Source organism: Acanthochromis polyacanthus, chromosome 21 (assembly GCF_021347895.1).
Source record: "Acanthochromis polyacanthus isolate Apoly-LR-REF ecotype Palm Island chromosome 21, KAUST_Apoly_ChrSc, whole genome shotgun sequence".
NCBI lineage: Eukaryota > Metazoa > Chordata > Actinopteri > Pomacentridae > Acanthochromis > Acanthochromis polyacanthus.
The window spans coordinates 16,449,340-16,475,256 of NC_067133.1; the positions used below are offsets into that span (position 1 = coordinate 16,449,340).

A 25,917-nucleotide genomic window follows, 5' to 3' on the forward strand; every position below is an offset into this window, starting at 1 on the left:
TCAAAAAAGAACATAGAACTAGCTTTAATGTATTTTTTAAACCACCGCTGTCCTCTTCAATTTGAGTAACCACGGATCAAAGTCGCTCGTTGAGCACTTTCATGGCATAAAAAGATTGTTTTTAATGAATTTGTTGGAGCATGCTCGTTGGCCTTTGGATCCTTTGATGGATTATCCTGATACGATATGAAGCTCTTTGTCCTCAGAGCCTGTTCCTTCAGTTTCTTCAACAATAGCTCCACAGAGCGATGACCAAGAGACACTTTTCAAACACTGGAGCCAAGCACTGACTGAAGATGCGTATCTAAGCATACTCTGACCTGTGCTTTCTTCATGCTGACCGAAGTTCAAGATTTGTCCAGAGTCCTGACCCACTTTTTTTCATCCACTCCCATCATCTTAACCGTGGGCTGTGACCCCGGTAATGTTATACAAATGTCATGCGTCACATGACTGACAGCTCTTCTATCAGAGGCCAGCATTTGGCCCACGAGCATTGTAGCAGAAAAGGCCCTTTGTAGGAAGACAGAGACCTTCAGAACAATGGTGTTTTACTGACAAGGTCATGCAAGAAAAAAATGTAAAAAAAAAATGGAGGCAATGCTTCTTCTTGCAAACTCATCTTAAAATGCCTCTACTGAACATTTTGTAATCTCCTCTTCTTCCTTTATTTCTGAAGCTGGCACTTCCTTTGTGCAGCCTTTAAGAGGAACAAAGTTCTATTTCATCACAGTTTTAAGATCTACCACATGCTCTTTATGGCTACTGATGCTCAAGGTTATGCCTTTAACAAGCTTAGTAGTCACATGTTGCTACTAAAGTAATGACTTGATGATGATTTCAGCTACGGTATGATAAATAAAAATCTCCCTATAGCTGCAATAAGGATGTGGTCAGCTCATCAGTAGGGTTTCTTTCAGTCAGATGACTAGTTTTATGGCCCACTTAGTGCACACTGAGATAACCTGATGAAGCCCAGGGTTTGATCAAAGACATCAGCATAAAGTCGCATTCCTCTACAACCGTCACCTCAAAGGAAATGACTCAGAGTCCAGCCACAGTAAACAGTCAGGACAGCAGGCTGTGCTTTTTTATCTCCATCTTTTTTCGGTTGCACCCTGTGGCTTTGAAGCTCCGCAACTCAATCCGTCCCCAGACATTAAAGTTTCTTATTATAGGGACTGTTTATTAGTCAGGATTTAGGTTTGTGTTTGTCTGGGCTGCAGAAAAAGAGATCAGAGAAAATGAGTTTGCTCTAAAAAATACAATATAATGATAATAAAACATGTAAAAAAAAATGCTAAATACACAAATACAACACCAACAGGAGCTGCTTTCTGTTTTTCATTCCCTTTAAATTTGATAGTTTAAGCTGATTTTGCAGATGAATTCCACCAATTCAAGCAGTAGTGTGTTTGGATTTGGAATGTAAATGAATTCAAGTCAAATTTTTGTCTCTGGAAAAGCACTCCAAGCTAAATCTCATCTCATCTCTGATTCTGTTGTTGATCGGCCACCAGAAGCAAAATAAAGGCTTGTTTTGTCACAGATCCTGGAGCCTGAAGTGCTATTTTATGTCCCTGAGAACAGACGGCTTAGTGATGCAGCAGGCTGCCATGGAAACCATGGTTTTCTGTTGTGTTGGTTGTGTCGCAGATCCACCCTTTTTGCCCTGACCCCTTCCCTCGGTGGCGGCACACTTTCCCTGGGGGATTTCACACACATCTGCCCTGTTTGCCTCGCTGACCCACCCACTCCAAAGAGCCAAAGAGCTTCTGGACTGGCTTTTCTCAATAGAGGGCGACCACAGACACCTGCTGGGAGGGTCAGAGGTCATCGTCCAAGCAGGGACACACTACAATGACACGCATAGCTCCAGCCTGCATCCACTTCTTATGCAACAGCGGAGAAAATGATCATTTTTACACTTTGCGGCACGAAGAGGAAAATTCCTCCTGTTCTGCTTCAGGCTATCAATAACAAGGATTAAAATAAAGCTTTTATTTTATTGGAGTGCCTGTTGAGAACACAAGTGGCCCGATTTTCTAACACATGACATCAGCCTCTCCAAACACTTTCCCTCTTCATTATCCCAGGTTGGAGCGTCTGGCTGCTGCAGCATGTGACTGCTGAATGTGGAGACAGAAGGAGAGGGAGTTCCCGGTGGTGTCTCTGCGCTGCCTGCTGCCCCGTCGGGCCCTAAAGGAATCACCCGGCCCACATCAATCTGCTTCCACATTCCACAATAGCTGACAAAGAGACTCCACTCTCTCCATGGCAGATGGCTTCGCCTCGGGCTGTCCACGCCAAGCTCCCATTGTTTGGGGTCCGGGGTTTGATGCCGGGACCTTTGCTCCTCCTCCTCCTCCTTCAGTGTGACAAAAGGATACTGGGGTGCAGAAGTTGAGTTTAACCCCTCTGAACATAGCAGAAAGTGGCTGATATTTCATATATTTTCTGATATAAGTTTCACTGCTTGTTGCAATGTCTGTAAGGACGTTTAAATATATTAAAAGTACAGTTAATAAATCCAATAAATCATTAATGCTGCGACGCAATGATGCGATCTCTCGGCATTATCTTGATTCCCACAGGAATACAGGAGGCGAGCGTGGCCCCAGCAGGGAAACAACAGCAGCTACTAGAAGCCATGTTTTCTATTGTTATCTCCAACCAAGAAGCTCAAAGTCAAAATAAAGTCATTTCAGAAAACATTGAATTTGATATCTAATGCCTAATATCAGTGGTGGAATCAAAGATATTAAGAGAAATTATAATTTTCTATACTTTACATTTGTATTTCATTACATTTCAGGGTGAAATGCTGCACTTTTTACTCTACCACACTTATTTACAGTAATTTCTTGACCTACCATGTACTTTGATCTGATGCAAATGCTTCAAAACTCATCATCTCAATAAGGTATGAGAGTCCTAAAAAGCTTATTCTCCCATAACAAATGGAAAAAAATCTTCCCTTGAAGTGTAATAACGTCAGTATTTTATTAGATATCATTGACTTTAATGAGTTTTCTCGACTAAAATGACAATTTATTGACTACAAAGTGGTAACGCCTAATGCTTGTTTCTATAAAGTTTTTCAAACAAGGTGATTTCTTCAGGGAAAGGTTAAATAATCTAACTAAAATGAACTAAAACAGTTAAATTCAGTTCATGTTTTATCATCTTCGATTAAAATTCTACGTTTTTCATTGTCTTTGCTCTAAACATCAATAAAATGTTATATTGAGACACTTGAATCGGCCATTCTTTTGAATACTGAAATTATAATTTCTGAACTTTCACTTACAATGTATAGAATTTAGAGTACTTTCACAGTTAGGAATTATATTTAAGTAAAGGATCTAAATATTTTTCACTCCACACATTTTTAATATAGAGTACTTTGAAAACTATTTAGCAAATTTTCTTACTATTTTATATGTAATTGATCACATTCATGTGAAAACACAAGGCAGCTTTATTAGTCTATCGAGTTAAACTTCACAAATGTGGATCAGTTTTGGAGGTATTGATTTTGTCTCAAAATAGCATCAGTACAAAAGAAGGGCTTCATTATCAGGAGTATCAATTCTTTGGGGATCAATTTGCCAGCTTCTGATTTGAAGTCATATTGATCCAGATCTTTGGGAAACAAAAGTGTCATTGTAACTTTACATCCGGGTAAAGTTACAGGGTGGGTTTTTGTGGGATGCAATAGTGCACCTTGGCTATAGACCCTTTAACAATTTTATGGCCTTTTCTTTGTAGCTCCTTCCTCCTGAGAGTGGAGGGAAGTGAGGACTTCTTTATGATGTGGGATTCCTTGAACGTACTCGGCGAAGGCTCGCGGAGCTTTGACTGACTCCATTCAGCAATTAACATAAAGCTGCCCCTCCATTAGCGAGCACGCAGCCCCGACTCGCCGGGCTTTTTGTGAGGGAGCTGCCCATGTTTAACACATCTGTTGTCTTCCATGTCTGAGCAACCCACAGACAGGTCCGTCCACAGTGATCCTTTTATTCGGCTTTGAAAGGGCCTATAGGGGCTCCTGATAGATGGCCTTCATTCCAATGAAAATGGAAAGCCGGATAATGGGAAGAATGGGGAGCCACCACTCCAACACACCCCCAGCTCCAAGCCCCTACACATCCTTGTAAAAGACTCCTCTTAAACAGTCTGATGCTGAGCCTAATCATGTTAAAAAAGAGAGAGCATGTCTGGGCAAGTTTATTTACTGCCCCTACAGCAGGTGCTTTTTCCTTCAACATTTAAGCAATTTTAAAGAAAGACAAAAGCCCTGCACTTTATGTGCAAAAGTAAAGTTTACATCCACATTTAATGGAAATTTTAACCTAATTCCAGCTAATGTGAATAATCTGAAAAGAAATCTACAATTTTGTATGTACTGTATACGTACGTCTATATATCAGGAATTTTGTTTACAGTTAAATTGTCCGTGGCACCAATTCTCCATTGGAGCATTTAAAAGTAGAAAATATAACATCTGAATTTTGTTTTTATCATTTGCCATCTTGCATCTCCTTACAGTAGCATCACTGCTGTGTAAGTCACAATATTCATGTCACGATTTATTTGTTAACGTTGAGTTAACTGAACTTTGGCAATGATTTTCTTTTTTTTTTTTTTTTTAAACATTTTATTGAGAGTTTTGTTTTACCTCACAATATTTTTTTTCAGATTAAAATGTGTCTTTAAGGAGCCTCCATAACTTTTCCTAATTAAGAGGGAAAAAATTGCAATATTTTGAGGTCTTTGTTTGAAATTAGTGTTGTGTTTCCACAAATGCAGAAACAACGTCTTTTAAGCAGGATGGCAAGTATTTCTCATTTTACTTCCCAAACAGTTCTTGAGGAACATTTTCATTTACTTGGAGCCACACCTCTAGCTACTTGATGGATTTAACTCCATTTTTCTTTTTTTTTTTCAAATTCCATTTTGGATCTCCTCCACCTCCTGAAGCAACTTTCTAACTCTTCAGCTAATAAATGCTTCACTATTTTTACCAGCTACTGCGTAATTGTGTCTGTCTGCTATTTGGTACTGAAAAAAAGTGGGCAAAGAGTAGTTTGAGCTTGTTAAGTGAAACAGCTGCCTGTTGCAAAACCACCTCAACAATGAACTGAAACTGGCTATAAAGTTTTGCAAAGCCACGAGGAGCCGCGTATTTTCTATAGGTTCATGTCTGTGAGCAGCTTCTGTCACACTGTCATTCGATATGCTAGAAGAAAAAAATCATTTATAGGTCCAAGTCCTCCTTCATTTTTATGTACTCAAAACAGATAGACTTGTGCTTAAATCAGAAAGCATACTGGCCTCTTTCTTCTTGCACATTCTTAAAACATCGAGGGTTTCGTAATGCAACTGAGGATTAAGAACAACGAGTTTGTCAATGGGAGCGGTGGGCTGGAGGGGTCAGAGGATGTTTACTACCCTGCTTCAGCATCAGTGATCAGGACAGCACGGAGATAGAAAGACAATAGACAAAACAATGTCCTATTTAAAGATGGGTCACTGCTATTAATAAGGCAGTGCAGAGGCCAGAGGAGGTGGGATCAGGTTGCAGATCTCACTTCTGTTTAAGATATTATCTTCACCAACAGACTCCAAAAATAAATTGGAATTTGAAAAAAACAAATGTTAGAGGTATCACATCCGAATGAAACTTTATGGCATTTCCTTACATTTATCCGGTCTGCATGGCTGCCCTGTGTGTGAGGCTTCCTCCTACTGATGACTGGTCTAATGCTGTTATCAGCGTAAAGGGATCTCATTCATTTATCACAGTAAGCTTCTATTTTGACAGCCTGCTAGATCATTTAAAAACATAGATAAATTCAACCTGTCAGCAACTCTGCAGCTGATCATACCTTCTGTGATATCAGATGTTTTTGTCTTGTGGTTGTTCTGTGTTATTTCGCAGTAAGCCATGCGGTGTATTTTAGCTGGAGGATGATGCTGACACCCGAGACTTGTTAATTTGCTAGCGGCGTGCAGTCCTGAACGCATCCTGTGTGTTGCTCCTGCTCGTCTCTCATCATTGTCTGTCTGCTCGTGAGATCCCTCTTTTTTGAATCAAAATAGACGCTTGAGGCCCGTCACAATGGGCAGCTTTGTTTGCCGGTGAAAGGAGAGCATGCGCTTTGCTAATGCCGCACTTGCAGCAGCCAACCTCTGGGACAACTTCTACATTCAGCCTTTGATTAAGGAGCACAGTTATGCATGGATGACTTCCTCCAAGGTGCCTGGAGGTTGTGGGAAAGGGCCAGCGAGTAAGTGTGGCTTCAATCCTGCCTCAGTGAATGGAGTACACAGACTTTAATCACAGCGGATCCATGTCAGTCTTAGCGGGGGCGTCTCACTGTAGATCACATGACCAAGAAAGATGGAAACCTGGTGGGAGAAACGCAACTGTGTTGAATTCAAGACGTCAAAAAACAACTTCATTTCAACTTTTTTCTTCTGTATTTTTAACATAATTGTATTTTACCTTCATCTGTTGCAGTATCATCTCAAGCTTATTTAATTTCCGTAACACACTTTGTCTGTTGGTGACAAAGGAAAACACAAAACACATGGAACTAAGACACAGAGCTAAGAATCCAAAGAGGAAGACAAATTACTTTTAGAGGCTAAGAGGCAAGGCAGTAGTGATGGGAATCTTTTGGCTCCCAAGTGGCTCCACAGATGTTCTGTTGCTTAAATTAATTTATTACCAAAAATATTGTAAAATTATGCAGAAAATGAATTACTAATGTACAAAACATACATTATATCAAATGTTTGTTGTTTATATGGCTTATTATACTCAACATGGAACAGGTGATGCTACAAAAGATACAATTTAAAGTACAAAAACAAACAGCCATCGCAATTTGACAAAAAGTTCCAATTTCTGATTGTATAATATTTATAGACTTTTAACTATGTACCATAAAAGAACAGATAAGTTCATAATGAATCATAGCCTTTTACACAAACTGTCTCATAGACTCTGGGTTGTAGGTCTAGGTGGTTGTCATGGTTACTGGATGTACTGTAGACACTGCAGCTGCAACAGAAACACAAGAACAGACAGAAATAAGAGAAATAATGGAACAGGACACAACCAAATTCAATGCAAAAGATAAGGAAAACTTAACTGGGGGATCAGGGCTGGAAAAGCGGTATGCAGGAATTCATGAGGCAGAGAACAGGGTCAGAGTAATGCAGGGACGCAGCAGAAACAGGAAGCAGAGTGCAATGCATCTCGAGTTTTATCAAACAGTCCAAAAATGTGCTGAGGTTTATTGATTATTCCAAATTTGCTTGTAGGTGTGAAAGCGAGTGTGATTGTTTGTCCTGCTGTAAGTTACTGCATTGTTTTTAAGATTTTCTCTTGTTTTTCACTGTGAAGGACTTTGGTCGCCCTTTGGACTGTTGTAAAGAGCTATAGAAATAAACTTGGACTGATTTTATGTAATCAGAGCCAGGCAATCATAGGTGCACAGGGGTCTTGAACTGGTGTTGATTCAGTGGCTGCTCAGTCAGACACATACTGAGGGGAAGAAGGAGGGGAGAGACTGTCAACATATCAGGGGCTGGAGAAGGGATCCTGGCAATTTTTTTGTTTTTAACCTCTTAATTGTGCCAGATAAAAACTTATCATTGTCTCCAGTAATGTGGATAGATTTGTTTGTTTTGACACTCTAAAAATTAATTAAAGGGACAGATTTCCACCACTTAATTAAATGCATGATCGCACAATTAATTATATTTATTTGGTAGACTGGCGACCTGTTCAGGGTGTCTCTTTGCTTCACTCTAAGTCAGCTGAGACAGACTCCAGACCCCCGTGACTGTAATGAGGATTAAGCGGTGCATAGATAGTGGATGGATGAGCTGACATGACTATGATGCATCAACTTAATATGCTGTGTAATTTCAACTCAAATGTCTGCATAAGTTGATTTTAAACAGATTTCAGGTTGAGGTAACTCAATATAATTGTCTTAAATTTTCTTCACATTGATTTCACAATGTCAGGTTTACTCCCCTCCTCACTTAACATGAAAGCAACTTAATTATAAAACTTTGTCAGCTTAATCAAATGATTGCAGTTAAGTACATAACAGTGAAAATTCTGAAATCCTGTTGGTTGAGCATCATTTCAGTAGAAGTTGTCGTATACTTTAAAAAGACTGACGCAAACTGTTGCACTGTTTTTTAACTACGACATTATTAACATTCTGTGTTGTAGTCACACATTATAACATCCAGCGGTTTGTCGTCAAATGCTGTCAAGTCAAATTTATCACCAAATAAAGATTCCAACATAATTGACACAAAAATCACTACTTAAAGAGTTTCCAGAAAACTCCTCTCCCCCGTCTTTCAGTCTTTCATCACTCTTTTGTTTTCTCTCTCTCCTCTCCTTGTTAACAATGCAGTGAGAAAGTTGTGATTGAAGAGGCATTTCAAAGAACTCCAGTGTGGGTGTTCAAAATGACTGAAATATAATGTTTTATGTGCAGTAATGTGGTTCAGCTTTCATAATAATTTGCACATGCTTGGCGGTATTCCACAAAAGAAAGCTTGATTACCTCATTAAAAATGTTGTCTGGAAATGTGCATATGTTTTCTTCAACAAATAAAGTTGGACATAAGATGCCCTCTAATTCAATGAGTGTTTAATCACATGTGGAGGTTTTCATACCAGACCATGATTGACTTGCAGTTGTTTCACAGTCAGTTCTTATCCTGAGATTTATGTTGAGCAGAGATGAATCTGTCAAACTGTGCACATCATTCTGCACAGAAAAGGTCATAATGTGAAGCAACAGTAAATAAAGCACATTTCTAAACAGACTTTAAAAGACTAATTCTGTTAATTTAATTGAAAAAGACCAAAAACAAAACACATGCTAAATGTTTTATGTCAAGTAAGAACACACTCCTGATTGCAGCAGCATCATCGTGAAGATCCATGTTCAGGCTGACCTCCACAGACCCAGACAAGCTCAGCAGTCCACAGCCTGGTCCTGCAGCAGAGACTCAGGGCTGATCCAGGGTCAGGCCTGTTTGTGCCCGGCCTGATCTCATCACATCTGTGCTGGAGCGAGTGCTCGGCCACAGACGGCCTGCCATTAAACAGTGTGATTAGTGTGGCGCCTGTATGGAAGCTGGTGAGGGTGAGGGGTCGGCTGTCTTCAGAAGGAGATTAATACAAAGAGGACATGCAGGGAGGAGCACCTGCCATCCATCTAGTCAAAGACTGGCAGAGATCTGACAGTATCTGTGTTTGAAGTGCAGCCTTCCACAAGTGGGAATGATCACTTGAAGAATTCTTGGTTTGTGTTTGCACAGCGTACAAAAAAAGAGAAAAACAAAGCAGTAAAAGTCTGGGGAAGAAAAAATGTCTGGAGGGCAAAGCGTGTACCCTTCATGTGATTTTTCCTGATATCTGTAACGCGATCTGTTCTATCCCAGTCATGCCACGCAGCATTTGGGTCCCAAACTAACCTGCTTCTGTCATGGATGTCTCCCATGGGAAATCAAATGGCTTGTTACAAGCACTAATGCCACAGTTTCCCACGGACACTACAAGAGCCAAACGAGGCCGATACTCAAGGAGGTCGGCTAAGAATCATGTTTCTGACACTTTACGTGAAAAATGCTCAATAACAAATGAAAACATTGATGCTTCACTCATTTTAAAGTGGTGCCCAGGTTAAAGAGTTGATTTCGAAGGACTGCATGATTTACATTTACCATTAAAATAAAATGCCAACATGCTAAATCCCTTTTCTTTTCATGAGCTCCTGACAGTAGAACAAGGCCTTTGCTAATCCATTTAATATGAGAGGATCAGCCCAGTTGGACCCACGACAAGAGATAAACCGCTGTCCTGTGGGATAGAAGCTGCTCTTGTTTCCTGGCTGCAGTTGAGCCAAGGATGGTGCCAGAGATTAATCCCAGTAACAAACAGAACAGATTCCCTCAACTGACCAGGGTGGACAGTCTGGGAAGAAGGTGTGTGTTGATGTGTGAAGTCTGGAATGATGCTGGTGTTCCTGGCAGGCAGCATATTCAATGTACGCCATGTGGCAACCCCTACTTGGCCTTACTAGGCTTTCATCCGTTAATGTAGAGTGCCCCTGCTGTCATTTAACACTGACTCCTAGATATTAATAGCAATTAACAGATTATTGAAATAAAAGAGCTTAAATAGCTGGGAAAATGATGAGATCCCACAGAAATTGAAACCCCAGACACCGTATTGATGTGGCTTTACATCAGTGGTTAAACATTTTATGTCTCATTTGTTTTATCCATACTAAAATTCATAAACTGATAATTTTACAGACTACGTCTTAGGTCCGATCAATGATAGTGGAATCTTCTCTGGTTTCAGCTTTAAATAGTCCAGCACAAAACTTTACATAGTTTGTATGGGTTATTAAATGTGATAATTAGTTCAATTTGAATAGATTTTATTTATTTATTGGATGGAACCGTGATAGATTTTGATGCTAGGCTAAGCTAACTGGCTGCTATCCATAACTTCAAATTCACTGCTATAGGTTAGATTGCTTTATCCTGGTAAAAATGCAGAGGGTTAGGGTTAGCTTTAGGCCAGCCCCTACTTGACCTTATTAGGCTTCATCCGTGAATGTAGTCCTCCTGCTGTCATTTAACACCGACTTCCAGATATTAATAACAATTAACAGATTATTGAAATGAAAGCTTACATAGCTGGGAAAATGATAAGAGATCAAACAGAAATTGAAACCCCAGAGGACATATTGATGTGGCTTTAAAGGAGCAGTTGAACTCTCATTTGTTTTATCCATGATAAAATTCATAAGACTATGTCTTGGGTCTGATCAATAATTTTGCTGAATCTTCTCTGTATACTGGCTTAAAACAGTCCAACATACAGCTTTACATACTTATAATAGATTATTAAATGTGATAATTAGTTCAGTTTAAGTTGATTTTATTGTTTTTCGATGGAACCAGGTTAGCTGTTGATGCAAGCCAAGCTTACTTGGCTGCTGGCTGAAGCTTCAAATTCACTGTTTATGCTCTAACCCGATATAAATGCACATATGTGCATTTTCCAGCATGTAAAAAAGCTTTAAATGTCGAGTACATAGAATTGAAAGTGATCTGAAGGCATAAAGTAATATATTATGCATAATTAGATTTTCACCAGTGTGTAATCACCTGAAAATATGAATTATTGTGTTATTGTTACCTCAGAGTTAGCATTTTTTTCCCTCATAGAGTCATCCAAGTTGCATCACTACGTAGTGTAGAACAGACAAACCACACTGGCCCTAGAGTTGCCTTTTGCACTGTATTTTTTGCATTTTTAGCATTCAGTATAGGCGAAGAGTATCTGCTATCTCATCACTCACAGAGATGCCTCTAAATCTTTCAATATAGAAGCTCATTAACAGTTTGATGCTTTATTGAGTCTCCTTACATTTAGAGAGAAAAGCAAAAAAAAATTGCTGCCGTATTTTCGACCAATTACTCAAATGTCTTGAACAATTAAGCTGGCATTCTCCGCATTGTCTCTCACTGTTTTCACATGGCAGTGAAGTAATTTGACTGTCCCTCAGTCACATCTGCTTTTCATTGTCACGGGCTCCTTAATTTGTCCTGCCTCTCCTGTTGCTGTATATCACCCTGCTCCCTGTGGAGCGCCCTCCTGGTAAACAATAAGCCATGACTGAACTTTACTCATTCCGCATTACAAAAACATGAGCTGGAATCCACACGAGACGTAAAAACAACAAGTAAAAGGTTGAAATCTGAAACTGAAAGAGGGAGTAATTATTCTTTGTAGTTACTAATAGACGTCTGGATGCAGAGCAAACATTCATTAAAGTCCTAAATAGCAACAGATGTGGGGTACGGTGGAGATGATTGAGCGTCTGTCATCGTTCTGTGTGGGGTTTTGCAGTATCAGACGTGAGTACTGTGAAACAGATCAGGCTTTTTCCTGATGTTAGTGGTAGTTTCCTTTCAGCCTGCAGAGAAACACCACAAAGCCCTGAGGCCCATGAAGGAGAGGCAGTGGAGGTTTGGGTAACGGATCGAGTAACAGGACGCTCTGAAGTGTGAGATCTTAAAGGAGCTTTACTAGATCTTATGACCACTTGTAGTACAAATGAGGGAATCACAAAGGTCTTACTGCAGGATCTTTTTGCAACGGCATTTAAAAGCGCATTTTGCCTTTTTATCAGTAGCTTTAGGGCTGATCAATCAGTTATATTCGACCAGAATGGAGACCTACATTCATCTATCAATGATTACTTTGGTTTATTGTGGTTTCCTCTTATCTTATCTTTACTAGTGTTACTTTTCCGGACTCCTCAGCACAATGGTCAATAAAAAGTCCCGTTACTTTTTGCTGGTACGTGTTTTGTAACTTCTTTTTAGCTCTACAACAGCACATAAGAAGATCGTCAACAATTTAGAGTTAAAACTGATCAAAGGTTGTTGTTTAACAACTGTTTTTTCCCCAACTTGTATTGATATCTGCCTCCTGTATAAAGTCAGGGGGCATCCAGATTTGAGCCAGAGACGTCTTGATCTGCAGTCAAATGCTCTACCACTGAGCTATACCCCCTCACATTTGTACTCATATGTCACCTCAAATGAAAAGGTACACATGCTCATTTTAGGGGAGGCGCAAAAGCTCAAGCTCAGAAACTTGTTTTATCCAAACGTGTATGTGGCAGTCTTTTTGTTGGGTCCTATTCTACAACATTACAAGTCATTTTCACTGAGGCTGTAACCACCAAAGCCACAAGTCTGTAGCCACTCAGATCTCCCTCTGGGAAAAAAAGAAGAGAAATGACACAATGTGTGCACACCCACATAACACTTTCGGACTGAAACCTCAGCGCTTTCCCACTGGAGCCTCTCTCCGATCTGCCTGTTGTCCCGTGAGAGTCTGACACATCAGACTGTCCTGTCATTTCCACAGTATCACATCCCACAGCCCCCATTCTTCCACACACACAGATCATATCTCTGCACCTCTCCGTGATCTACAGCATGAAGCCACCCCCCGTAACGCTGCTAAAGAAACCATGTCTCATCATTCATAATGTGGGCTGTCTCGGTTAGGAGGCCGAAGACCAGACTAGACTAGACAACAGTCTTCCCAATTTAGTGTGTTGATCATTTGATGTTCCCAGAACAACGAGTCGGCACAAAGAGAGAGTGCTGGGAAGCATTAGGCTGACGGAGTGGAAGTAGGGCAGGAGCAGGGGGTGACAAGCAGGTCTGAACAGTTATGCAAATAGCTTGTGTTCGCCTGGTTTGTGGAGAGGGGGAGTGTGAAAGGGAACAAATATGATGGGGGTTTGCAGAGGTCGCTTTAAAATCAGACACCAGCCGTGAGTTTCCTGTTTTCATTGGATCTGCAGAGTTGGGGGTTTCAGCTCTGCAGCAAAAAAATCTCCCTCAGCTCTGAGTGCTGTTTGTTTATCCAAGAAATGCTACTGATGCATCAGACAAAGAAAGTATCTAGCTCTTACATGGTGGTTGCAAACTCTTTACACATTATGTCCTGTAAAGATAAACAAGTCAGATTATACACACCACCACTGCACTAAATGAGAAGGCGACAGCATCTTATCAGAGGACACAACAAACAATAAACAGTCCAACAAAAGCTCCACTGTCAAGTTTTTTTTGTCTTGAACTTTTCAGCACACGTCCCAGTAAAGTAGCTACACTCAAAAATGATGTCCCGGCTGGGAAAATGGTGATTTGCCTAAACATTTTCTTTTCAGAGGCTTTTCTAGGACACAAAAAACCTCCTAACTCTCAAAATGTACTTTATGATATGGAAATAACTCGTCAACAGCTTTTAGAGCTCCCCTGAGTTTACTGAGCTCCAAGTGGAAATATAAACCTGAGGAGTGTCCAGGGAATATCTTGTTTCCAGAAATGAAAAAGTGATTTTGTACATGCATTTTTTTAGAGAAGTCCATGCTGCTGTGAAACAATGAAGATGCAAAAAAAGGATCTGATTTGACAGGGCTGAAGTTTCATAAGAGGAAAATTAGGCCTGGTTCCAGCTTTGCCATTTTGAAAGAATCAAATATCAGTAAACTTGCCTCGCATTAAGAAATGTAGGGGTATATTTTGGTTCAATTGGGAAGTAAAATGTAGTTAATTTTGGTCAAATCTGAAAAAATGCCTCAATTTTAACAGAATAAAACTACATTTCACATTTATTGTCAATTACATTTACTGATTCTATCATATCATAGATACGACTTGCTCACATAATTTTATTGAAGTGACATTCTTGTGCAAGACTAATATTTTTGAGTGACGAATCTAAAAACTTTCACCCTAGCATGATACCAGAAATCACCTTCTGGATTTTATATATTATGGAATTATTCTAGCTTCATCTCAACTAAGATTCAGGTCTTCTTCCCTGTTTTATCATTTCATCATGTTTACCTGAATGAGCTTCTTACAGACTCATGAGAACTCTCCCCGAAGATCAATAAAAACCGGGTCGTATTTACCGAAGGGCAGCTGAAGCATTCTCAGCTTCAGCCCTCGGAGAGGCTCCTCTAATGTTGTGTGAGGAGTGAAACTGAAACCGAGTTCTGAGGAGGGACGCCCGGTCCCTCGGCTCTCGCTTCTGGTGTGACCTGTAATCCCATCAGAGGTAGAGTGTCCATGATGGGAAAATAAACAGGAGTGAAGACTGATCCCACCACTCAGCTCTCGCCACTGGTCCTCAGAGGGTTGCCGGGGTGGTTTCATTCCATTTATAGGTTTTTTTTTTGTAGCCCTAGTTCACACTTTGGCAGAGGTGGACCTTCATGGTTAACATTAACTTGAAAAACAGAGCCAGAACTTACTGTAACCTGTAATAAGACACACAGCAATCATTCAGTAAATGTATTTTCTTTTAAATTAGTTGTTTTTTTCCTTTAGAGATGTAATGTGTTGAGTTCATTCAGTTCCATATTTAAAGAAGAATTTAGGTGAAGTTAATCCAACATGGCACCACTTCACTTAAAGTCCCACTTACTAGCATTTAAAAGAAGAATTAAGTGATTTTAACACACTCCTTTCTATTAACTGACAATATATTCCAACTCTAGCATAACAATATTAGATATGTCATCATTAGGAGATGCATAACTGTTAGAAAAGGCTGTACACTTCTTATATCTCGCAAGATGTCTTTATTTAAACTTATACTGAAATTATAGTGTTTCTAAACCATTTATTCAAAGTTTATATAGACTTGATTAAAGCTAATTAATGCAAAAACTACATTAAAATTGAACTACTTGATACAAGTAATGTTTTACAGTGCAGTTAAAGTAAGTTTTGCATTTATGCTGGTGCCCTGAAACACTCATGAAAAAATACAATATGGCTATGGAAAGGAGCAGTAATGGAGAAATATTTTTTTTCAGAATATGTTCCATGATTCTAAGACTCAGACAGCTGGCCTTGCATAGAAGCATCTTGAATGGGAAAGACTGGAATTGTATGATTCCCCAATAAACAAAAGCTTCAAAAGGCAAGAAACATTCAGCGGACCATCCCGAGGAATGTTAAACAGACTGAAATGTAAAATAAATGGAAACATTATGAATCGAAAGGAAAGATGTGGCTTGGAGCTAATGTCTACCACGTTGTGTTTTGTTTCACCACCTTGGATCCATACACACTGCAGAGAGTATCGAGTTATAGCTGACAGCGCTGAGTGTACACATGTGTTTCCAGGTTTTTGTGGAGTCGGGGAACACAAAAGAGATGTTCAATGCTGCAGTGATGTCTTCTGGACAATTGTGGGATGTTGTGACACTTTGGCTCATGGTGCATTCAGGGATTCTTCACCTGATGTCTGTGAATCCGTCGTTGTAAAAGCAGGAGCTTTAAATCGCAGCCCTTTATTTTCACCAGATTCCCCCCGACATGCTGATCCGATCAGAGGGAAAATGAAGCACATTGTGGTGTTTATTTGTGGCTCTGTGGGCACTGTGGCGAGGAAGCGGGCTTGTCTGAAGAAACAGGATTTTATCTGACTGGTATTCAGCAGTAATGCTAGATGGGAAGGTCAAGGAAGAGGTAGATTTGAGTGGGGAGGATTTCAAAAGGAACAAGAAAGCATGTCAGTAGGGACAGCAAAAGCCTGAAATAAACTGCGAACGGAGGGGGAGGCTGGAGCTAATAGAGGAGCGTTAGTCTTTCTCTCGCCGTTTTAACAACTGACATTGTTTTCTCAAATCCGAAAGGGCCAGAAAAACAGCTTCCGAGCTGGGACGAATGCCCCGCAAGCCCAGCAGAAAGAAGCGGTTGACTGAAGAAGAATGGAGGCCATGGAGACAACCCCCTCTGCATGGTTTCTTATACTTTCTTTTAGACGCCTTTCTGTGCTCACTTTTAAAAGGTGCACAAAAGGGGCTTGTCAGGAGAAACAAAGCAGAGAGGTAACTTATGTTCTACATGCCCCCAGAATTAGACAGAGCAAAACACCTGCACTGGAAAAGATTTTTGTTGTTGTTGTTGTGCTGCTGCAAGCAGAAGTGATTGAACCTCAATGTGGACAACAATGACTTTTTGGGTTGAACTCACATGCGATCAGAACCATCAGCACAAGAAAATCAGCAAAAATTCAGACACATAGTGAGTAGAATGGAGACTCTCAGATCTCTAACTGACCAGACATTTGTTGAACACCGAACTGTCCAGATCTGGCGGTTGCTGGGAGTCGGGGAGGGTCACCGAAGCTCGACCAGCTGCATGTCGGCCTATGTGGAAGCCAGTACTTTTGGTCGGTGTCCCAGCACCAGACGGCACTCAGCTGCGAGAGCCAGAATTTGAATAACAAGTGTTCAGGAATGGCCAACTGTTTAGAGTCCTCGCAAGGTCAGCGCGGAACAATGGGGCCTGTTTGTCTGGCAAACCAACCCGGCTCACACTCTGGTGGGTTCAAATAGCTTCACCTTGGAAAGAATAATGAGATTTCAGATTCAGATTCAAATTAGGAGAGTAAACTTTATATCACTGGGTGCTAGAAACTCTGCAGTTCTCCTCCAGGTGCACCTTTCCTAATAATCACCTGCACTTTTGTTGTCATCTGGTCAAACGTTTAAAGCTTGTATTATCTCTGAAAGCCAAACAGACACACACACACACACACACACACACACCATTAATGCGTCACTGACTGCCATGCTGCATTCAAGGACCTCCCTGGAGGCGTGGCCAGCATGGAAACTTATATATTCCCCCGCCTACAATTTGGCTCATTTGCTCCACAGCTATGCACTCACACGGACCTTACCTTCATCCTTTTGTGTTTTCTTGAAATCCATATACACCACATGGACTTTGCATTAGAAGTTCCTCTTTAGTCGCTTTTTTTTTTATTTTTTTTTGTTTTGGTTTAATCATGTTGAAAAACAATGGAAAGACTGTAATCTCCGTATCCTGCACGGCATTCCTCTGCCTGCTGCTGCTCCTGGTCGCTGTGCAGCATCACCGGGTTCAGGTGGACGAGCAGACGACCGGAGACGGGGACGCCGGTGCGCGCTCGCCTCTCCAAGACGGCGCGCCGGAGCAGGACGCGCAGCCCGGGAGCGCACAGGACAAGAAAGGATTCTCGGGGTACTTCACCAAGCTGACCCGCGGGAGAAGGGAGGTGGAGAAGCCCGCACGCTCCTCTGCGTCCCACGGTGACCCCCCTCCGGCCGAGGACATCAGCGCGGATGACATCTTCATCGCAGTGAAGACCACCAAGAAGTTCCACCAGTCCAGGCTCAACCTGCTGCTGGACACTTGGATCTCCAGAAACATGCAACAGGTAAAGGAAAAGCGCAGAGTTGACTATTGGTGCAATTCATGTTTGATCTATTTAGCATGCATAATCAAGTGTATGGAACAGTGAAGCTGAAAATCAGGATTGCTGTGCTTATTTATGGGCTGATACTGCTGCAGAGCTGAACAATAAGCCAGTGTACACATGCAGGTGATGCCGGTTTACAGTCCTGCATTGTTCCCCCTGTCACCAGATGACACACTGAAACAGCCAAACAACCCCGGAGCTGAATTTCCTCTGCTCTGTCACTTTTTATTCTCCTCTGAGTGATGTCCCTGAGAACGGAGCAGGGAGCACTTTCAGGACTCCCTCTTCTCCCCTACTTCCCCCCACCCCTCTCTTTCTCCCCCACTCTCTATTATCCCTCCCTTCTTTTTGGGTGTCCCTGTGAATGCCCCCGGTGCAATGGATGCTTCACAGCACCGACTCCAGCGCTGTCCCCCTTCCAGGACTAACAAAGCGTCTTTCTGAAGGGGGAAGAAAAGCTTTCCCAGCCCCTTGTCTCCCCTTCTCTCTCCATGGGAACGTGGGAGCTGAGTCTGGGTCAAGCTTACTGGAGGGACGGTGGGAAAAAACGGGGGCTTCGTTAAAGGGGATGCCTGGGACAAAGGGGTGCATCTATAGGCAAGTTTATGCTGGGAAGCGGCACGCTGAGTATGAAAATGTGTCCTTGAGAACCACGGGTGCACAAAGACGAGGCGAAAACAGTGGCTAGTCAGAATGATTTTATCCTACACGCAGAGGTGTCACATGTGCTTTTGCAGAAGTCTCCTTAATTTGCCTCGGGCACTGTCATACACAGGTTTTAATTCTTGCTTCCCTCTTTCATCTCAAAGTTAGGGAAGAGCCTGTCACAGTCACTTAACCCTCACACGTAATGATCTGACTGGAATTACCTGTGTACCTGCCACATTAGTGACCAAACGGTGCCCTGCAAACTCCTGCTTACATGGAAATTATTGCTGCTAATTGGTTGCAATTACTGTACTGGATGATGTAAGTCTGCAGAGCTGACAGCAGGGCTGATAGGCAGGCAGCTGGTGGGTGGCTGCACGTACAAAGAGGACAGACTGAGCACCACAATGCAAGAGGGAGTTCCTGGAGGAAGGGTGCCAGGTGGTCAGGGGGAGCCGGAACAAAGGACGGCCTTAATGCCAGCCATATGATGCTCCGAGTTCCCACCACGTACATATGGCCGTATTCTGCGCTCAGGTTTGATTCTCACGCTCAGCTGATGAACATCTGCAGAGTTTTGGTCACTTTAGCAGCAGCAGATAGAAGGTTTTAACAAAAGCATGCAGATTTTCTACTTCTGTCTGTGCTCAAAGGGAAATTTCTTTAGCTGCATGCAGATGGAGCTGCTATCTGCTGCTGCTTGTGTGAGATCAAGGAGGGCAGATAATCTCCGTGGTAACTGTGTTGACACAATAGTGCTTCTGGCCTTCTTAATCGTTGAGCCTAAATAGCACTTTATGCAATTCCAATCAGTTAGGATAGTTACCCTCTGGAGCCAACAAATGCTGCATCCAAATCATGTGAATTTTGAAGAGAAAGTTTTGTAGGATCTCTAACGCCTCCTTCTTCTTCTCCCTTTCCCAAACTGATTAGTAAAACTTGCACGTATTAGCCGCTTTTATCGGACCGTAAATTTATTTTCTAGTGTCTGGACAGCTGGCACTGACATCCTCATGGTGGTGTGCCATGCATTCCTCTCTGAGGAGTACGATAATTAGCCAGCACTCCAACAATGAGTGCTTTTAGCCTTTAGAAAAAAACACTTGGCGCTGCAGTTGAGTTAATCAAATGGCTTTGGTATGAAGTATAAGTGTTGAGAAAGGGAGGGTGGTTGTCATTCAACAGGGAAATTCAGTGCCTGTTGTTTTAGAAATCAGCTTTTTACAGAGTGTGAGTGTCATTTATCTCATCTTTTACTACGCCGAGCTGCTTTACAAATCATTAGCCCTGACAAAAAGTGCTGAAATGCTTTGAATGTGTGGGACAGAAGGGGGAAGGAGCCAGGGTGGATGTAGCTGATGGAAAAGAAGGGAGCCCGGTGCCCTTCCTTCCTGTGGAGCTGGAGACAGCCAGCCAGGCACCACGCTCAGCTCCGACAGGGCCGTGCCAGGCCTTCCTGTGTTCGGGAGCGCAGCGTCCCCCCTCTCATCTCCCTCCTCTCCTCACCCCCCGTGGCCTCTCGCCTCTTATCTCTGCTGTGCACACAATCATCTCTTCTCTCTCTCTCTCTCTCTCTCTCTCTCTCTTTTTGTTGAATTAGTATTCCATTAAAGTAACTGTTCTTTTAAGTTTCAGTCAAGAAACAATGAAGGAAAAAAAGAAAACTTTCCCCAGGAGTTTCTCTTTAGTTAACTCCTGCAGCTGTATGCAAATGATGGCAACATATTCCGAATTTACCCAGTGGAGACTTTACCCAGCATGAAAACTCACAGCATTGTTCTATTCAAGAGGCTCTGGCTGCCCAGAAGGGGGGAGGATGAGGAGGAGGCAGGACAGGGGGTTGAAGAGGGGGTGAATGGCCACACACGGTTTTTCGATTTACTAATCAGCAGCGAGATTCCCACCCCGGCTCCTCCACCCTCCACCCTCCCCTCGCTCTCTGTCAGTGCCCTGGCAGCTCTGGCAGCTGCCTCAGTGATTAGGCTGTCTATTCACTGGGCTTTAAAGCAAACAGCGCCAGCCTCTGATCCCCTCACCAGTGAAACCACCACCCTTTCCTTAAACAAATACCGCCTCATGGCCTCGGCGTCGAGCAACATCTGCTCAGAATTTGTTCCACAAACTGCTCGAGCGGCCTCGCTTTGTGCAGGAGGAGAAAAAGACTGATGTGGCCTTTAATTCCTGCAAAGACAGTGCGCTGTTTATGGATGCAGATCACAAGCTGAGGTTGCTCGGGCAGCAGGCTGGCGAACTGGCAGGAATGAGGGTTATAGATGATACAAAGCGCTCTGTCAGCGAGGGTTAAGGCACTGCGGCCCGGCGTGTAGAGACACGTGGCACAGATAAGGTAGCGTGGCGTTCGGCAGGTGCTGCCTCACCTAAAGCGAAGAGTAAACAGACCACTGGCGGTTACAAAGCCCGGGGCCGGCAGCCTTTTCATCATCACCAGCTTGCACCTGCTCGGTGTGAGTTATCATAAAGAGGGGTCTAATCTCTCCGCACTCCTTTTAAAAAGTGCATTCCTGCAACATGCCCTTTGTTGTTAACTCCCTTTATGACTAATTGCCACATTCAGCAAGCGCCTGCAGTCTTGTGGTTTCATTCTTTTAACCTTTCGAGGCTGACAGTCGACCAGGCACGAGCACAAAGAGAAGGTGGTTTGTCACATCTGTGTTCACTGTAATGTTTTCATGCTCCTGTTTTTCGCCGTATTAGACGTGTTGAAGCTCGGCAGCAGGTCCAGCAGGGTGAGGGGCTCAGTCAGGGGATGTGATACATGAATGGGGTGTGTGTGGGAGGCGGACAGTCTGCCTCCTCCTTTGTTGTTTGTCTGGGATGCTTCAGGGCGGCTGCATAGTTGCCATGGAGAGAGTAAAACGCCGCACAAAAGGCCTTTATTGGAGCAGGGGGCTGTTTAACTCAATGTGTTTTCCACTGCATAAAAGCCACGCTGATTGATTCTAATCACACCGGCTGGATGTGAGTTAAAAGGGGACTTTGAATCTGATCATGTGAGCACTTCACAAGATCCGCCCTGAGCATGCTTTTGATTTCTTGGATTTGGAGACCATGTCATCTTATCTGTGATTTTCTTTCTTTCTTTACAGACGTACATCTTCACAGACGGGGAGGACGAGGAGCTAAAAAAGAAAATTGGTGAGTTTTACAAGGGGGAAGTTCATACGATGAACAGAGAGGCACTTTGTTTTTATTAGCAATGACATTTTAAAGGCCATAAAAATTCTGCTTTGAGCGTTTTGCTTCCATGACATGCAAAATAAAGGACAAAGAACTACTTTTCATGATGCCATAACTCAACATTTCTTTCCTTACTGCCACAGGGGGTCATGCAATCAACACCAACTGCTCTGCAGCTCATAGCCGACAAGCTCTGTCTTGCAAGATGGCGGTGGAATACGACAAGTTCATAGAATCGGGGAAAAAGTGAGCATCGCTACAACGTAGATTTTTGATTGATTCCTTTGTCTGAGTATCTGTGGATCTAATAACTCTTCTGCTTCTGCTTCTTAGATGGTTCTGCCATGTAGATGATGATAACTACGTGAATGTTCGGACTCTGGTGAAGCATCTGTCTCAGTTCCCCCACACCCAGGACATGTATATCGGTAAACCCAGCCTGGACCGGCCCATAGAGGCCACAGAGCGGCTGGTGGACAATAAGATGGTAAGGCTCTTGATTGTATGCCTGCAAAATTTCAACATCGTGCTTTCTGATGACTTATCAGATAGCCCTGGACATAAACAACCTTTTCTGCTTCCTGTTTTAGAAACAAGTCAACTTCTGGTTCGCTACTGGAGGAGCTGGATTCTGTGTAAGTCGGGGTCTGGCACTGAAGATGAGCCCATGGGCCAGGTGAGATATATATTCCAAATCTGTGAATATCTCACATTTGCACCTAAGTTTTGACGATGAAAATAGCAAAAATGGCTCAATATTCAGTCAAAAATGTGTCACATTTTGAGAAATAAGCTTGTGTGCCCTCCAAAATAAAAGCATTGTACGATGTTTTTATGTACACTGCCATTTCAAAGTTTGGGGTCATCCAGACAATTGCATGTTTTCCATGAAAACTCCCACTTTTATTCATTGCACAAGAGTTTTCTAATCCTCAATTAGCCTTTCAACACAATTAGCTAACACAATGTAGCATTAGAACACAGAAGTGATGGTTACTAAAAAAAGGGCCTCTGTGGCCCTACGGAGATATTCCATTAAAAATCAGCCGTTTCCAGCTAGAATAGTCATTTACCGCATTAACAATGTCTAGACTGTATTTCTGATTCATTTCATGTTATCTTCATTGAAAAAAAAGCTTTTCTTTCAAAAATAAGTGGTCTCAGTCTTTTGAATAGTAGCATATATATATGAAAGATACCACAAAATAAAGCACCCGGCTCTGACCAGATGTTTGCTTTTATGTCTTTTCAGCGGTGGCCACTTCATGAACACGGCAGAAAAGATCCGTCTGCCCGACGACTGCACCATCGGTTACATCATTGAGTCGGTTCTGGGGGTCCCTCTGACCCGCAGCAACCTGTTTCACTCCCACCTGGAAAACCTGCAACAAGTGTCAAGATCTGAGATTCACAAGCAGGTGAGAGGCTCACAGGGCGTCCAGAATCCTTAACGTAATCATGAATCAGCATCAGAATGGAGTTCTTTCCTCTGTTGTTCATACTTTTTGCTGTCTTCTTCCAGATCACCCTCAGTTATGGGATGTTTGAAAACAAGAGTAATATCATCAATTTGAAAGGGGCTTTTCCTGTGGAGGAGGACCCATCAAGGTGAGGGCTTGTTCTGTTTGGTTACAAGACACATTTTGGGCATCCTATGCATAAATCTTACTCGTTTCTCTCTGTTTTCCAGGTTCAAGTCTGTGCACTGTCTCCTGTACCCAGACACCCCGTGGTGTCCCCCCAGGTTGCCTTCTAGGGCGACCGCTCCTTTCTCATCCTCGTCCCTCATCGTGCCTCGGTATCTGAAAGGCTCGTGGGGACCAGTGTTTGGTATTAGACCGTGTTTCTGCTGTGTTCTTGCTGCAGCGGTGCACGGTCTTTAATAGTTTTACTGGGCTGCTGTGCGGCCCGCCTCGGGACTTACTCCTTTCCTGTCCGACGCCGGAGCCTCGTCCCGCTCGGGGCGGAGGACTCTCCTCGACAGGAATTTGCTTTCACCGTTTAGCTTTGCAGGCAATCAGTTGAGCTTTGTGATGTATATGTTGCTTGTAAATGTATCTGCAATTCTCATAGAATGTATTGTCATATAATCCAACCTTTTTGCCAGCTTTAAATTAACACTTTTCGCTTTTTAAAAAGATGCAAAGTCATTCAGGTCTATGCTTGTAGGCTTCGTGGCTTCTATCACATATAATTGGCTCTTTTTGTTGTTTAGTTCTAACTCAGATGACTCCGGACAAATGCTCTAATATGAAGATTTTGCTGTACTTTTAAGTGAACAGTGTTATTTTAACCACAACTTGAGCTGGCACATTTCCAAATGCATCCTTTTGGTGACCTAATCTGAGGTATTTCAGGACAAAGCACTTTTTTTCCCTTTTTTTGCTACTTTTATTGGGTGAACCGACCTAGTTTTTAATGACATGCTTCAGATTAGCGTCCAAACTAACGAAAGAAAAATAATAATAACCCCTCAAAATCTCATCTTCTATTCATTTAATATGTATTTAATATCACTCCTTGCATTTGTTACAATCAGGGACAAGGAATGAGTGGAAGAGATTTTGATTTGGGGTTACAATCAGCTTTTTATTGTTGTTTAAATATTGCACAGCTGTGTTTCAAATGAGCTGAGGTTTGCTCCTCACCTCGACAGGTCCGACAGCAGAGAATTACCAGCTCAAAATAGCAAAAAAAAAAACAACTGCAGTTTGAATGAGCAGAATCGGAATAACAACCAGACGTGTAACCTGAGCTACAGTCTATAATAGTTTGCACAAAAGACTGATGAGCCTCACTGTTATTATCGACATGAATGTTCCTTATTTACACAAAATACTTCCTGGTTACTGTTGAGACCTGCGAGGTGAAAGCAGCATCAGTGTTTCCACATGGAGGTTCCCTCTGTGTTTTCTCTCACCCATATTGGGTTACGCTATACATCTTAATTACAGTATTGTGTACTGTTGTCTAAATAAGTAGTGATTGTATATGCTTAGAATGTATTTTCCCCCCTTCGTGGTTTACACACGCTTTTAATGACCTGGATGTGATTTTTTTTTTTTTTTTGTACTGCTTTGAACTGTGCTATAAATGACTGTGGTGTTTATTCTCCAGTATCTGGAGGGTTCGAACAGTTCATTCCCAATACTGGCTTCTCAGGGATTATGAGCTGATCCTGGTATTAACTACCATGGGACCCACGGTGGGACCTAAAACTTTGAATAAAAGTGCATAACCACTGAGAAACTCGACATACTTGGTCATGTTTTTATTTGAATGCCTTCCAAGTTCAAGTTGATACAGATGATGTTTTCTAATAATCTTATCTTATCAACTTGGAGTTTTCGCAAAACACCAAATTTGGTAGTAAATCACTCTCTTTTGGTGACACGTGATTTTTTTTCCCCCCGAGTGACTTTTCCAGGAGAATAAGCTTAATGGGTCCGACTCTTTGACAAAACAAAAATGCCCTTTGTGCTTTAGTAAGTGAAACTATAGTTAACAAACTGGTTTTAAGAAAATATTTATCTTCAATACGTGATCATTTTGGTGCTGCCTAAAACATTTTTTGGCAGCAGCATAGATTCCTCCAAGCAGAAAAACCCAGACTTAACAACCAGAGTTGCAAGTTGTTGCAATGGAAACCAGCAAAATCTCTCATAAACACAAAGACAATAGGCCCACCACAGGGAAACAGAGACCACCACTGGTGATACTGAAGTACAATTTTGAGGTACTAATGGGTATTTCCATTTTATTCTACTTCATAATTGAGATGTACATTTTACTTCTCTACATATAGGCTATTTGAGAATTTTGGTTTCTATATGATAACATGATAAATAGTTGAAGAGTAGCACCTTTTTCAGCATATACCGAGTTTTTAACAGCTGCACCAGAGATTTACTTCTTCTATAAACTTCTGAGATGATTAAGTCATTATCCAACAGCCCACAAAAATAAATATAATTCGAGAAAACCCTTCTAAAATGGAATAAATGTGTGGTGTGAATAATGTATTTTTCATATGGGAATCAGTTAATGAGGTGCGTGCATGTACTTGAATATTTAATTTTATGCTTCCACAAAGGATCATTATTATCCATTGAACTTTATTCACTTTGCCAAGGGAAGTTTTAAAACTCTATAATAAA

At 41.9% G+C, this 25,917-nt stretch overlaps 1 protein-coding gene, 1 long non-coding RNA gene and 1 other non-coding gene across 3 annotated transcripts; 1 reads left to right on the forward strand and 2 right to left on the reverse strand.

Annotated features, from left to right (window-relative positions):
• LOC110958217 (uncharacterized) lies at positions 1-17,451 on the reverse strand. Its single transcript, XR_007938689.1, has 3 exons — positions 17,354-17,451; positions 6,512-7,072; positions 1-6,414 (listed from the first exon to the last, which is right to left on the reverse strand). It is a non-coding gene; the product is annotated as an uncharacterized LOC110958217 (long non-coding RNA).
• Positions 12,572-12,643, reverse strand: trnac-gca (transfer RNA cysteine (anticodon GCA)). The gene has a single exon. It is a non-coding gene; the product is annotated as a tRNA-Cys (tRNA).
• lfng (LFNG O-fucosylpeptide 3-beta-N-acetylglucosaminyltransferase) lies at positions 17,318-25,014 on the forward strand. Its single transcript, XM_022204641.2, has 8 exons — positions 17,318-17,872; positions 21,670-21,718; positions 21,904-22,006; positions 22,094-22,247; positions 22,351-22,436; positions 23,013-23,178; positions 23,283-23,368; positions 23,451-25,014. The coding sequence occupies exons 1-8, from the start codon at positions 17,462-17,464 to the stop codon at positions 23,641-23,643; spliced, it is 1,248 nt and encodes a 415-aa protein (XP_022060333.2). The 5' UTR covers positions 17,318-17,461; the 3' UTR covers positions 23,644-25,014.
• The last annotated feature ends 903 nt before the right edge of the window (positions 25,015-25,917 follow it).

Bases quoted from the DNA above. Each gene is read 5' to 3' on its own strand.
- lfng (XM_022204641.2), top strand. From the start codon at position 17,462: ATGTTGAAAAACAATGGAAAGACTGTAATCTCCGTATCCTGCACGGCA. The intron at 22,248-22,350 runs GTAAGGCTCTTG...TTCCTGTTTTAG, and splicing joins GGCTGGTGGACAATAAGATG to AAACAAGTCAACTTCTGGTT. The intron at 23,369-23,450 runs GTGAGGGCTTGT...TCTGTTTTCCAG, and splicing joins GTGGAGGAGGACCCATCAAG to GTTCAAGTCTGTGCACTGTC.